Consider the following 13,861-nt stretch of genomic DNA (forward strand, 5'->3'; position numbering starts at 1 on the left):
ACAAATGTCCCATGTCAATAATAATGACATGTTTGTTCAGTAAATTTCACCAGTGACTTCACCAAAAACTCACAATACAATATTGGCTTTGCGGTTTTGGACCCAACAAGCTGTAAGCAACATTATTTTTTTAGTTAATGTCAAGCAAAAAACTGCTGTTTTTGTTGAGCAAGACAGAAGCAGCAGTTGAAAACTAAGCACTGATAATACTATTTACATAAAAAATGTGTTAGTAAATGTGTCGGTAGTGTCAATAATCTGTGCTTATAGTATGTAAGTGCACTATTTAGGGTGCAAACTACAGTGTAATGAAAAAACAGCACATTGGCACCAGGGGCAGAGCTAGGGGTGGGCTAAGGGGCCTGAAGCCCCGTAAGTTTTCAATAAAGCCCCAAATGTTTTATTACCATGCCGTGTACGAATCACTTAGGGGCCATTTACATTTTGCGTGTCTACCCATGGGCAAATGTGAGTGGGTCCTTTCTCCATAAAAAAAATCTAGAGTGTAAAAACAACACCACTTTCCCCAGCAGCTTCTGTGGCGTAGTGAGTAAGACATGAGACAAGTAGTACTGATGATACATATGAAGGCAAGATCAAATCCACCTTTTGCCGAACTACATTCACATCACATATTAGATCATACATCAGGGCAGCAGCCACCGCTGGCCGAGTAGACTCCAAGGGCAGAACCTCAAGAACGGACATCTCTGGGACCACCGGACTTGGGACCTTGGGTTTCAGCGACACTGAAACAACGACTGACATTTGACATTTAGTCATTTTTAGTCAATTGACAAATGAAACACAAGGGTTATATAGAAAGGATAACAAGCAGATAACAACTTAAATAGCTTAAATTAACTAAGGCATGGTCTTGGCTTAGGCTAAGCCTTGTCTATGAAACCGGGCATTTAAACTCTTATTATTATTGTATAATGTATAACGTACAAAATTACTTTGTTTACCTGGCTGTGTAGAAACTGAATTTGTATGTATTTATATGGAATCTGAATGAGCTCGTCAATATCAATCTAATTGAGGTGGCCAAACAAATGAGGCAATGCGGTATTTACAATGGACAGAAGCCGAGGTTAAGGTCCGCTTTAACTGAGAAAGAGCCAGCGCGATGTAAGTAGATAAACGTTTAATGTTTGACAACTGTTTTATCATAGAAATGTTAGGGCCGTTCACATGTCGCATGTACCGATGTACAGTTATGAACAGACGGAGATGGCCCGTTAAAAGTTTTTGCATGTGGGCCTGGACCTGACTTGCTACGCCACTGTATTCAAACACATATGTGGAGGTCTCTGGGCTAAGCCCCGGATATCCACTCACCTTAGAACCGCCCCTGACTGGCACTTAAGCTGGGTTCACACTGTACGATGTCTGGCTGTCCTAGACAAAATATGATCTCAAAACAAATATGGCCATTTCTGTGTAATAAACAAACTACTCAATTTTTTGTGTTGTTTGTGAAAAACTTTAGTAATGGTATAATTACACAGTTCATACAGTTACATACAATAATTACAATTCAGGGTGCATAGTAAAGTAAAAAGAAACTTATATTGAGACAATACAAAGGAACGATTATCAGAGAGTCACAGGTTAGATCAAGCACTAGAGTAATGAATGAGACCATCAACTCTCACGGGGAATGTAAAGCTTGGAAGATTACATATGTTGGGTTTATTAATAATCATAGTTGACATTTGCCCCATGTCTGTAAGAACTGGGGTCCTGCTGGCTCATGGGTGCATTCTCATCATGATGATGCTGCCGGCGCTGGTCCTGTGATCTAGCACGGTCCATCCAATAGGAGAGATCGGTCTCAAGTCTCTGGAAATACATAATGTTGAAGATAAAGTGAACAAGAATGTTTTTGTGGTAGAATTGGTACAAATCACAGCCACACGATTAACAACAAGAAGCACAACAAACCTGATAAGTGTTTATCAGCTCATGTACTATGTAGGCTGTTTTTAAAAGCATTTAACTTCTTTTAAAAAAGAGGAGTAAGATATAAAAACATTTTGGCAATTATTTTACAGTACTGCTCAAATAGAAATAAACATTATAGATCCAGGACAAAAAGACAGGGGCTAACACTAGAGCGCACACACGTACATACAGTGTGCACACTACAGCAGCTGTGTCAAGCAGGACACAGGTGTCACTACAGTCAATGTTTGACACATCCAATGTCAGTTGTCAGTTAATAGAAATCACTCTAGTGCAGAGTATTTACTGCACTATAACTTTCTACATGAGCCAAGACATCAGTCTCATTCTCTCATCTTTATTAAAGTTCAATTTGACCTTGCCCACAATTACTTGACATTGATTTGCAAATATTAATCAACTGAGCATTATTGGAATTTTTTTAATTTTACTTATAATTTTCTTTTCTTCTTAAGGTTAGAAAACGATCAAACACCCCTGACAAACAATATTAAAATAATTTTTAATTATCACAGTATTTTACATGAGCCCTTTTGGGCTGTTGGAAGACGAGGCGTGCTGCTGCGTTCTGAACCAGCTGGAGTGGTTTGATAGCCTTTGCAGGAAGACCAGCAAGGAGAGCATTGCAGTAGTCCAACCTTGAGATTACCAGGGCCTGGACAAGGAGTTGTGCCGCATGCTCAGTGAGATAGGGTTTAACCTTTCTAATGTTGAATAAGGCATATCGGCATGACCGTGTTGTCTTTGCAATGTGATCATTGAAGGACAGCTGTTCATCAAATATGACTCTGAGGTTCCTGGCTGTTTTGGAAGGAGTGATTGTGGTATTGCCAAGTTGGATGGTGAGATCGTGTTGCACCGTGGGGTGTGCCGGAAACAAGAGTAGTTCTGTCTTGGCATGGTTCAGCTGGAGGTGATGCTCTTTCATCCAAGCTGAGATGTCTTCTAGGCAGGCTGTAATGCGAGCTGCTACAGTGGTATCGTCTGGGTGAAGCGAGATGTAGATCTGGGTGTCGTCAGCATAACAGTGATACGAGAAGCCTTGTGCCCGTATGATGGGTCCCAAGGATGTCGTGTAGATGGAAAAAAGCAGCGGTCCAAGCACCGATCCCTGAGGGACCCCAGTAATCATGTGGTGAGCAGTGGACAGCAAGCCCCTCCATGACACCCTGAAGGATCTGCCAGAGAGGATTTGAACCAGCGGAGAGGAGTGCCTGAGATTCCTAGAGATGACAGGGTTGCTAGCAGTATCTGGTGATTGACAGTGTCAAACGCTGCAGATAGGTCTAGCAGAATCAGGACCGAGGATTTAGATTCCGCCTTGGCTAGCCACAGTGCTTCTGTGACTGATAGCAATGCAATCTCATTGGAGTGGTTTATTTTGAAGCCAGACAGCTTGTCATCCAGTAGTTTATTCTGGGATAGGTAGGAAGACACCTGGTTGAAAAGTGTTTTTGCAATAAATGGGAGGAGAGAGACAGGTCTGTCCGGTATAGACATTTATTTAATTGAATTGGTATTAATATGAATTAAAATTAATATTTTATTGTATTTGAATTGTATTAAATTAATTTAAAACTACTCAACATTTATTGAATATTTAAGGTCAACCTATCGTAAGTTTGGGGCACATAATGTTTTTTATGTTGTTGCAGCTGAAACGGTCCATAATAATAGAATATTTTCAACTGTGCTGGGATTAACCAGTCAGAATAAAGTAGTCTTTTATAGGGACCTGTGCAATAAGTAGACTGTGTAGTATATTGTAGACCGTTTTACTTACAGCCTCATCATAGCCCATATACATAAACTGTTGGATCCACTGCTGGACGTCAGGACGGCTTCTGTCCCATACGTTTCTCTTAGACCTGTGAAGAACTGACAGAAACTCTTTGGCCTTGGACTGAGACACTGCAATCTGTTCTGTAGTTCTGGTTTTTAGCTCCTTTACTGCAGAAAGACAATAGAAAACACAATTAAAGATTTCCATATTGGATTAAGATTAGTTTTATTACTGTCTCTTTAAATAGCTTAGGAACGGTAAAGAATGCAGGCCCCAGGTCAGTTTCAAAGTGTTTTAAGCAATTATCTATCTATCTCTGATGATGACACGCAGAGACGCTGACCTGATCTAATGCCCCGAGCATTTGCACCTCTGTGTTATAAATACCAATGATGCCTTTGGTTTATAAACACTTTTGCAATCCTTGCTTAGAACATATTAGCCATCAATCTCTGTTAGTGCTGGAGGCCAGAGGCTGATGGGTAATTCTGGACAAGTGTGAAGAAATGATGGAGGGCATCAGGCTAATTAAAAACTGATGGTAAACTTGGCATGAACACTATGGCATGATGGGTGATTATGTTTGAGGACTGCAGGCTGGTGCAGGGTTCCTTAGCTTCTGTGGTAAATAAAACACAGATCATTAACCAGACTGATCTTTATAAAAAAATATATCACATTGATGTTGATGTTATCTCACCATCTTGTTTCCTGATGATCCTGTGAAGTCTATGCTTAGACGAACCACCTAAACAACCAAAGAAACATGCTGGTTTACAAACAATGCCTCGTCTTAAATTCAGATCACTTTAATGAATTATACATTTAGAAATACATGACTAGTGTTGGTTAAAATATTCATGCCTACAACAGTGGAGCTAGTTTAATTAATGTTTTTTGGGGGGTGGTTTATGCTGTAGTTTTGATATAATGTTACTGTTGATTTCGAAAAGCAATGTTTCTGATTATGTAAAATGTATAATTAAGTATGATGTTTTAAGTAGCCTATATAAAATAATGGTGACAGTTAGATATTGTTCAATTTACTAATACATTTTTTAAATCAATAATTGTATATCTTGTAATGTTAGTTAATGCACAGTTAACTAAAACAAACAATTATAGTGGAATGAAATAACATTAACAATGTAAATGTTAGTTCATGTTAATGAATGCATTAACTAATGTTAACAAATGGAACATTAAACCATGGAACCAAAATAAAAGTAATGCACTGCAATAGATTCACATTCTCTACTTTAATGCGAAGTAAACAATTAATAAAATGAATAAAGGACACTCAAGCAATCAAGAACAATAAAATTATCATTAAGATTTAATTTAGATTTACAAAATAAATAGTTAAATGAAATAATAATTAGAGTTAGATTCATTTGAACTAATTCATGTGAACCAATAGTTTACAAGACGTATACATTCCCCACCCTCACTGAATAATCAAGCAATTTTTGAGATGATGGCTTTGAGATTTGAAATTGCTAACTGCTTAAAAATGGCACAAAAGCTTAAATGACATACCTGATGCCGGTGCGCAGAAACACAGGATGCTTATGAGAAGGACAGCTTGCACACAGAGGCTAGGGAGTGACATGCTTCTGTTCTCTGGCTACACTGTGTGGTTGAGAATGATTTGATTTGGACTGAGATGAATGACAAGGCGCTATCCCGGACTAACAAGCAAACATTCCTGCTGGAGACCAGTTGCCACTTGTGGAGGAATGTCCTGATCCTCCAAATACCACAGAGTGTGTGACGTTTGACTGGTGTTTGCTAGTTTTCTCTTATTGTGCGTTTTGGTTATTTTTATTGGTTCATTATGTTCATTGCTTTTATTTACCTTTTTCAATTTTTAGAATCTCTGCGATCACCATCTTAGACTCTCAGTACTAGCCTGTCGAGTCGTGTGCACAACAACATTATTTTTTAATATCTGTCTAAGAGAAACATCCATCAAAAACAGAATGACTTGTTTTCATACTTTCATGCCTTTTGGCAGGCCTTTTTGCTTTCTCTTAAACGCATGACATTGGCATACTGTCATTGCCCAGTCACAGCAAACAGGTCGTTTAAAATGTTTGAGTTTGGTAATCCTGTTGGTGCTCATTTTTATCTTTCCTGTTTTTCTAGAGGGCAAATTTCAAAGCAGAAACCGCAATGCATCTTGGGAATGAGACCAATGTTTCTCCTAATGCAAAAAACATATTTTTCTTTCTATTTCAATTTCCTGACAGCTTTGAAGTGTCAGCACGCTGTGGAAAATCAGATTTGTGGCTATTTCAGAGGGACCTAAGATATGGGTGTGCAGTAGTATCTTCCAGATTATGTATATGCTTGTGGGTTTGTAACAAACTTTGATATCAATATCAGATTTTTTATGTTGCACAATGCACCATAATACAGTTTTTCTCGATTGCTAACACACAATTCATGAAACAACTCACCATTTTCTGACAACCATAAACACATTCTCAGAACAATACACCAACTTGTACAAACCCCACACACAAACAGCCTCAATTTGCATAGGTTTAACCATGTTCTCATTCAGAAAACACAAACACACAATATAATTAACTGAAGTGTCAAGTTGTAAACTCAAATAGCACACATTTGTCCATCAGTAAACATTCAGTTGCAAAACTGATGACACACCAATCAGAATCTCAGGATAATATCAATAGGAGCACAGGTAAGTGTGCATCCTAGAATCATCTACTGCGCTTTATACTACTTACAGTAAACATTATAGACAGTATAATCACAGTACACACTTTATATGAGAGAAATTTCACTATTCTGTATCCAGTAAACTGTAGCATGTGTACACCCTCAAATTTGTGATTATCAAGTTTACAAATGTGCATTTGTAGCCTTTTTTACCTGTTCCGTATTTTTGCAGAAAATAGTACACTTTTACGAAATTGGGCCAAAGGTGCAGAGGATGCCATATTTTTTACATCGCCTCCTATTGACAAATCGCCTCACTGTTTTGTTTCCTTTATCTTCTCTGTAAGTCGCTTTGGATAAAAGCATCTGCTAAATGCCTGGCTGTAAATGTTATTTGTGCAGATGTGTACTGAATTGTGTTGCATGACCAGTTTACTGTCAATTGTTCTTTGGTTTTTGAACTTTTCTTGTCTTGTAAGATCATCTTCATCTACTTTACAGTAGTGTAATGTTTTATTTTTATTTTTTCCTAAAGCTCATTCTTGTACTTTGCTCTATGTGCACTCTTTTATGTTGTATATTCTAATAAACACTAATCTGTCAAATTATTCTTAAGTCCCACAAAGAGATTTTATTAACAGTGTTTTGAATTTATCTCACCAGTGTTTAAGACTATGTTGCAGTGTGGGTGTTTTTGAGGGCTTGTGTGTCATATCTGGGGGGAAAGTTTGGTTTTTCAGCAAGTTTGAATGGTTTAGAGAAGAGAGCTTCATTTTGACCTGAAAATAGGATGTTTGGAGAATTGGGTGAGACGTTATGGATTTTTGTTCACTGTTTTGAGAATACAAGGCATAATTTCAAGAAATGTGTTTAAGCAATCGAGAAAAACTGTAATATAAAATTATTGGAACACATGGTACTTTTCCAAAATTACTGCAAGGTTATTTAAGGTAAAGGTGCAAAATTCTTATACAGGTATTTTTTATTAATCTACATGCACCATCATATGGTTATATACAGTACTGTTGAGATTTTAGCCTGCAGTCAAACACAGAAGGTTTGTGTTCCAGCACGCATTTGTCCTGAGGGGGGTGACCGTGGCTTTAAGGTCACCTCTCTGCACATGGACTGCATTCCCACCTCATAACAGAACACCTTCATGCTAACGATATCATTTCTTCTGCTTCTGTACAATGCCTGTTCTTTCATATACCTGCGTGTAGCACACAAATGCATCACATTTTATTTTGTTTATTTCATAAAATTCAGAAGTACTCAAGCAATAACAAAGATTTTTTGTGGACAGAAGCTTTTTATTTTATTTTATTCTGTACGCTGTTGCGTAATACTGTATGTTACACAACCAAAAACATAAAAGACTCTCATAATGATTTCACCTCTTAGCTCAAATAAGATCTAGTTGAATAATAAAGACTTATTTTGTGGATAAAGCCATGAGGTATAATAAAAAGGTCTTAATAATACAGAGATTCATTTCAGGCAGCAGCCAGGCAACATTATTCTTCTGGAGCAGGAAGATCATAACCCAGGCGGCTAGCAGAAGGAAAATGAGCCCAGAAGGTCCTAGCCAGTTCCTCAATCTTGTCATAACCAGCATGAGAGCGAAGTTCTTCAATCCAGCCGAAGAAGTCTGAAGATGTCAGCGCCCAGTTAGGCACTTCTCTTTTTTCTCTTGATTGAGCTGTGAGCCGAGAGAAAGAGGAGGGAAACACAAACACAAAGAATTCGTAAACGGTATTGGAGTTTTTATCTATTCAAGGCTCTCGTTGGCTGCTTTTTCATTATTTGCTCTAAATCATCCATTTCAAATACATTTTTGTAACACTTTACAATAAGTTTGCATTTGTTAACAATAGTTAAAGCATTAGCTGACATGAACTAACAATGAACAATACTTCTACATCATTTATTAATCTTAATTCATGCTAATTTAAGCATTTCCTAAAAAAGGAATTTTGCTACTCGTCGAGTTTACTTAATTTAAACAAGTTAATTCAACAATTCTTTAATTTTTTGACACAACATGATTTTTTTATGCTCAGTCATCTAACTTATTCCATTTAAGTTTGGACTACATGAATGATTTGTGTTGTGTTAACACAGAATTGTTAAAACTGGCAGATGATTTCCATTTGCCATGCTTTGCATAAGACTGCATTTAGACAGATTTTTTCTTAATTAACTGTTGTATTACATCTTTTTCAGTTAAGAGAAACACTTGTTAGTGTTTATTGTTCATTTATCTTTGAGATTTAGAAGAGTTTGCAATATGTTTGAGCTTTGGTTACCATGTTCAGAAGAGTGTTACCTTTGCTTATGTAGTGGGACGGTACATACAGTATTTAAATTTGAATGTTGGTTAAGATGTCTTAAACTATTATCTTAATCTATTTACTATCCATATAGAAATGTTAAATTTCACATTAAGTAAGAACATTTGAGGTGAGAACTTTATGTTAAACCAATCATTATAATCATGATTGTTTGAGGAAATGGGCAATTTGAGCAGATATATTATGATGAGTAAACATAATTTTATTGTGTGAAACTGATTTGTAACATGATTATTTTATGTTAATCCAACAGATTTTTTTTAGTCAAGACTACTAAAAAATAAGTTCATACAACAAGATTACAAAAATCATTTAAAAAATATCCTTTTTTTGGAAAAAATTTATTCAATTTCGTCGAAATGTTTTCCTTAATTTAATTAAATTGGTTCAACAACTTTTTTTTTTTTTTAGTGTAATACATTTTAAAATCAAACTATGTAACTGCATTAGTTAATACACCATAAACAACTGTGTTATGTCTTATTGCAGACAAGAAGCTGGAGACCGTGGATTCCTTTCAGTAACTTTATTCACAAATCTAGCAGTCATCTTAGCATGCAGGCAGACGCTCCGTATCTCTACTACTTCTCTCTGCCTCTCGATGCAACTCGAGTAGATCGAGTGCCACCTAGCGGTACATTGATGCAACAACATCACAAACTGTATTGACATTAACATGAAAAGATGAATTAATGCTTAAAGGCCCTCTGCAATGCCTTTGAACGCTCAGCATTATTTGATATGTTGACGTAATTTTAACTGAAAAATGCAGAGAGCGAGACATATCGAATGGCCCCGCCCCCTTTTAAAATAACCAATAGCGTTTTGTTTACGACACACAGTCAGCCTAGCAAAGCTGCATTTAACAGCGTAATAGCCACAGTGTTGTAAAAGTCTATTGAAAAGAATAGAAGATCAGTGATGTGTCATTTGAAGCTTGTTATTTACGTTGGTGAGTCACACTGGCATTTGTCTTCTCCTTTACTCGTCAAGGCTGTGATGTCCGATGTCTTCCATATAGCCTTAACATACAACATTCTGTGTAGACTTGAAATGGATCAGATACGTTTTGTTTTCTCAGCGGATTTGACCGTATGATCGTGCAAATGATCAGCTCTGTGCTATCGTGTCTCTGAACCGGAGGACACCAGAGGACACACGTGCAACCACTCGCGTGACACTGACACGAAATTAAGACTTTAATGTTAATGGTTACACTGTCTGGAACATCTCCCATCTAGTGCATTATGTGTCATTCACCATGTAGGACATAATAAATGTGCGAACAAATGGCTGATATGAGGCGCCGCTTCTGCAGCTCTCATTGTGAAGGATGCGGGACTCTTCGGATTCTAAAGCGGATTTGATTGGACGAGAACTTTGACGAGAGGCAGAAGTGCAGCGTGATGTCATGGAATTTCTAGATTTTTTTGAGCACACGTTCCAAACTGTCAGTTTTAAACGGTTATATCTTCTAAATGGGAATTTTGTCAGCGCATAGGAGTATATCAGTTTATTGACATCCTTAAGGCTAACTTATTTTTAATCAAAGGAAAAAAACTTAAATTTTGATTTCACTGCGGCTTTAAAATGACATTGGTCATTGTTGGTTCATGTCAGCTAACAAATACAACCTTATTGTAAAGTGTTTTTTGCTTTTTGTTGTGTTTTTAATAAAATAAACTGTTATATATTGATCAATTATATAAATATTTTTATCTATAAATGAATTTAACCTAATTTAAGATTATAAACATTTAGCATATCAAATAAAAAGGTTTTTAAAATGAAAAAAATAATAATTTCAAAAAACATTTCAGATAAGTAACCCAAAAAACCTTTGACTGTAGGCTATAGATTTTATATGTAGATAAATTGTAAGCAAAATGTAGTCATGAAGCAATTATAGGAAGGATTTTAAGCTCACCCTTGCTTTCCTCTGCTCCTGTAAAATAAACAAACACAGGGAGATGAACAATGAGCCCTATAGGGTTACATTTAAAAATCTACTCTTAGGTTGTAGCATTCAAACTCTGACTTTTACAATAGAGTTAAATGAGCCTCACTAATAATGCATGTCACTTTAAATGCCAAGCAAAGATTCTCTGGTTTGCAATCAAAGCTGTAACTAATTTGATCTCAATTTTCTCTTTCTGTCCCATGCACGGCACTTAAAAACAGAAAACGACAAGAAGCCACTCAACAAGTATGCAGGAGTGATCACTTAAAATGTGTTCACAGTAGCTCACAGCAAACATTTACATACAGCACTCAGTTTGCTCTTAAAGGTTCTTGTATTAATGCCAAGGATATCATATTATTCATAAGCTACCATTCATCTGTTATCCTTGCATGCCGCACCTGACTGGCGAAGGCACACACACTCAGGTAAAGGGAAGAATAGACTTCTCTTTCTGGAAGAAGTGCCATGTTTCCACTGAGAGGAACCGTTGAGGTATTGTTTGTTTTCAATGTTCTGACAGGGTTCTATTATATCAGTCAGGGATTTCCAGCTATTTTGATAAAGTCCAAATATTTTAGCAGGAATGTCTCAGACCTGTCTGTTCTAATTTTTCACATTTTTGAAATTCTTGTCTTTGCCACAAAGAAAATCAAGAGCTTAAAACTGAAACTTTATATAACAGCTCCAATGTTAGTGTTTTTGCACACTTTAAAAAGTTAGAGGGCAATTTAGTGCAAAGGTCCTTAGCATGATAAAATAATTGATCAAATAAATACATTTTACTAGAGGTTTTTAACTCTCTAATCGCTCGGGTGTCAATATTTGGTTGTTCAAACACCTATGTGAAGTCTCTTCTAAAGTTTTTAAAGCATGTTTTAAATTGCTTTTAACAGTCTATATTCCTAATCATATGGGCACATGAAAAATTTTAATATAGGCCTAATCATTATTTTATTTTCTATAAAGAGCAATCCTTTCTTCATTAATTGTGTAATACTGCTTCTGGTTTGTGAATTTTAATTTACAGAAATCCTACAAAGTATGCCAGCTCTCAAAAACTGTGCCAGTTTTATTTATCCTTTTCATCCATAACTCATGTATATTTCCCTTTTTAAAAAAAGGAAACTCATGCATAGACTGATATTTTCTGACGTCTAGACTCTATCAACAGCAGGGGGTTGGGAAAATATAAACAGATACATTCTCTGAGAGTGTATATTTCAAGTTTTGATAGACACATGACGAAGTTATCAAACATTAGTATGCTTACCCGTGAGACAGAGGAGTCCAAGCAAAACCACACACAAGAGGAGCGTGAAACACAGGCGAGACATTGTCACCTACTGAAAGCAACAGCAACACAATATAAAGGCCTTACAAGATTATCGTCCATCCATTTCAAACAATGCTCCTTTTGTATAAAATGAAGATTCAAATATGGTATTGATATTAACAAATTGTATTAAACCACTTGGCACAGATGTTCAAAGAAATGAATTCAGTTTGTCAGCCTGAGGTTACCTGTAGCTGCTAGTCCTGAGTCTGTCTTGTGATGTGCGTGTGCATCTGGTGTCTGTTCATAAACTCGGACCCTAAAAACCACATAGAGGCCGAAACAGCCTTGTTTAACTTTCACATGGACCATTTATGTCATACCCCTCATTCTTCTGGTCTATATACCACATGTCTTATTTGCTGTATATTCTCGCACTTTCTTACTGACCTATAGCTGAAAGAATCCTTTGTTAAAGCAGCGGGCTTATGGTCTCTGGTAAAATTCCACAGACACAACCTTCTTTTCACCTTTCTTTTCTCCTTTGTTTTTCTTTGAAATGTATGAAACATCAACATGCTGTGTTGTAACACCACTGCAATACCACCACAGTAAGAATGTTTGTTATTTGGTCATATTTGCTGTAATTGACAGTACATTTACATTTATTCATTTGGCAGACTCTTTTATCAAAAGCGACTTACAAAAGAAGAGCATTTGTCAACACGCTAAACAGTACCATTAGTTTACAAGGCCATGCTACTAGGAGGATTAAAGCTGAGTAAGCAAAGGAGAGAATGAACAACAATAATATTTTTTTTTAGACAGACAGACAGTCCGACAGTTATTGGTTAGTCAAATAAATGCGGAACAGGTATGTTTTAAGCTGGGGTTTTTTTAGTTGTGAAGGATGCTGCAGTTCGGGTGGAGGCTGGTAGTTCATTCCACCACAGGGGAACCGAATGTACCAGATGTACTATCTGAGGTACATACATAAAGACTGTGGCATACCTATTTTTTTATGTGTACTCGAGCGTGTGCGTACAGTCGAATGCACACTCTAAATAAATCTGTAAAAATAGGGAACAATATAGGCTACTGTTTTAATATGAAGGAGTTTTCTGTATTCATTTTTTACAGTTGTTTTACTTGTAATTTATATTTTGCACTGCATTAAATTACATTTTAGCATTAACCTAAATTGGACAGCCTTGCAAAGTATACTGCTTTTGACCCATACACATACACACAGGAATTGATGAATGCGCATTGCAACAAATTGCAATACCTCTCCGGGCCTACAGGGAACACGTTTTCTTCTACTACCTTGAATCGATGTTCCCAGGACACTGTTGCCACCTGGTGGTTAAACTAATTACTGCAAGCAATGTAATGCGCGACCGCCTACAGTACGCATGTACTATTCTGATGACGAAATTTGCGTCAAGCACACTTTACGCCATAGCCGCGGGAACGTTTAGGGGGTGCTGTGTTTTTTTTTTTTTGCCAGGGCAGAAGTTATGACTGTGCCATGAGCGAGCTGCACAGTTTAATGTTAATAAATAACAGATGCAAAAATTAGTTGCTGCCGAGAATAAAGAAGGATGCCAGTGTGATTATAGGATACAGCATAAAAACACACATAAACGCATGTTATATGTATGCCTATAGCCAAAGCACAATCTGTTGTACGAAACTAGCTGCACGGTGGCAGCTTAACCACCCAAACAAAAATCATGGGAAAACCAGTCACGCGATTAAAGGGGTCATATGGTGCGAATACGTGATTTTCTGTGTCTTGGGTGTGTTATAAGTTGCCCATGCATTGTATT

At 36.9% G+C, this 13,861-nt stretch overlaps 2 protein-coding genes across 2 annotated transcripts; both read right to left on the reverse strand.

Moving 5' to 3' along the window:
* Positions 1-1,480: 1,480 nt before the first annotated feature.
* Positions 1,481-5,426, reverse strand: ecrg4b (ECRG4 augurin precursor b). The gene is made up of 4 exons (XM_057338507.1): positions 5,291-5,426; positions 4,452-4,499; positions 3,752-3,918; positions 1,481-1,845 (listed from the first exon to the last, which is right to left on the reverse strand). The coding sequence occupies exons 1-4, from the start codon at positions 5,361-5,363 to the stop codon at positions 1,699-1,701; spliced, it is 435 nt and encodes a 144-aa protein (XP_057194490.1). The 5' UTR covers positions 5,364-5,426; the 3' UTR covers positions 1,481-1,698.
* Positions 5,427-7,956: 2,530 nt separating this feature from the next.
* On the reverse strand, positions 7,957-12,363 carry otos2 (otospiralin 2). The gene is made up of 4 exons (XM_057337139.1): positions 12,278-12,363; positions 12,027-12,099; positions 10,721-10,738; positions 7,957-8,141 (listed from the first exon to the last, which is right to left on the reverse strand). Exons 2-4 carry the CDS (start codon positions 12,088-12,090, stop codon positions 7,957-7,959), a joined length of 267 nt encoding a protein of 88 aa, XP_057193122.1. The 5' UTR covers positions 12,091-12,099; positions 12,278-12,363.
* Positions 12,364-13,861: the final 1,498 nt, after the last annotated feature.

Source organism: Triplophysa rosa, linkage group LG7 (assembly GCF_024868665.1).
Source record: "Triplophysa rosa linkage group LG7, Trosa_1v2, whole genome shotgun sequence".
NCBI classification, from domain to species: Eukaryota; Metazoa; Chordata; class Actinopteri; order Cypriniformes; family Nemacheilidae; genus Triplophysa; species Triplophysa rosa.

What these genes read in the sequence shown, in the direction of transcription:
- ecrg4b (XM_057338507.1), bottom strand. Translation starts at nt 5,363, where the DNA reads ATGTCACTCCCTAGCCTCTGTGTGCAAGCTGTCCTTCTCATAAGCATC. An exon ending in TTTCTGCGCACCGGCATCAG is followed by an intron (nt 4,500 to 5,290) that starts GTATGTCATTTA and finishes TTGGTTGTTTAG; the next exon opens with GTGGTTCGTCTAAGCATAGA. An exon ending in GATCATCAGGAAACAAGATG is followed by an intron (nt 3,919 to 4,451) that starts GTGAGATAACAT and finishes GTCTTTCTGCAG; the next exon opens with TAAAGGAGCTAAAAACCAGA.
- otos2 (XM_057337139.1), bottom strand. Translation starts at nt 12,090, where the DNA reads ATGTCTCGCCTGTGTTTCACGCTCCTCTTGTGTGTGGTTTTGCTTGGA.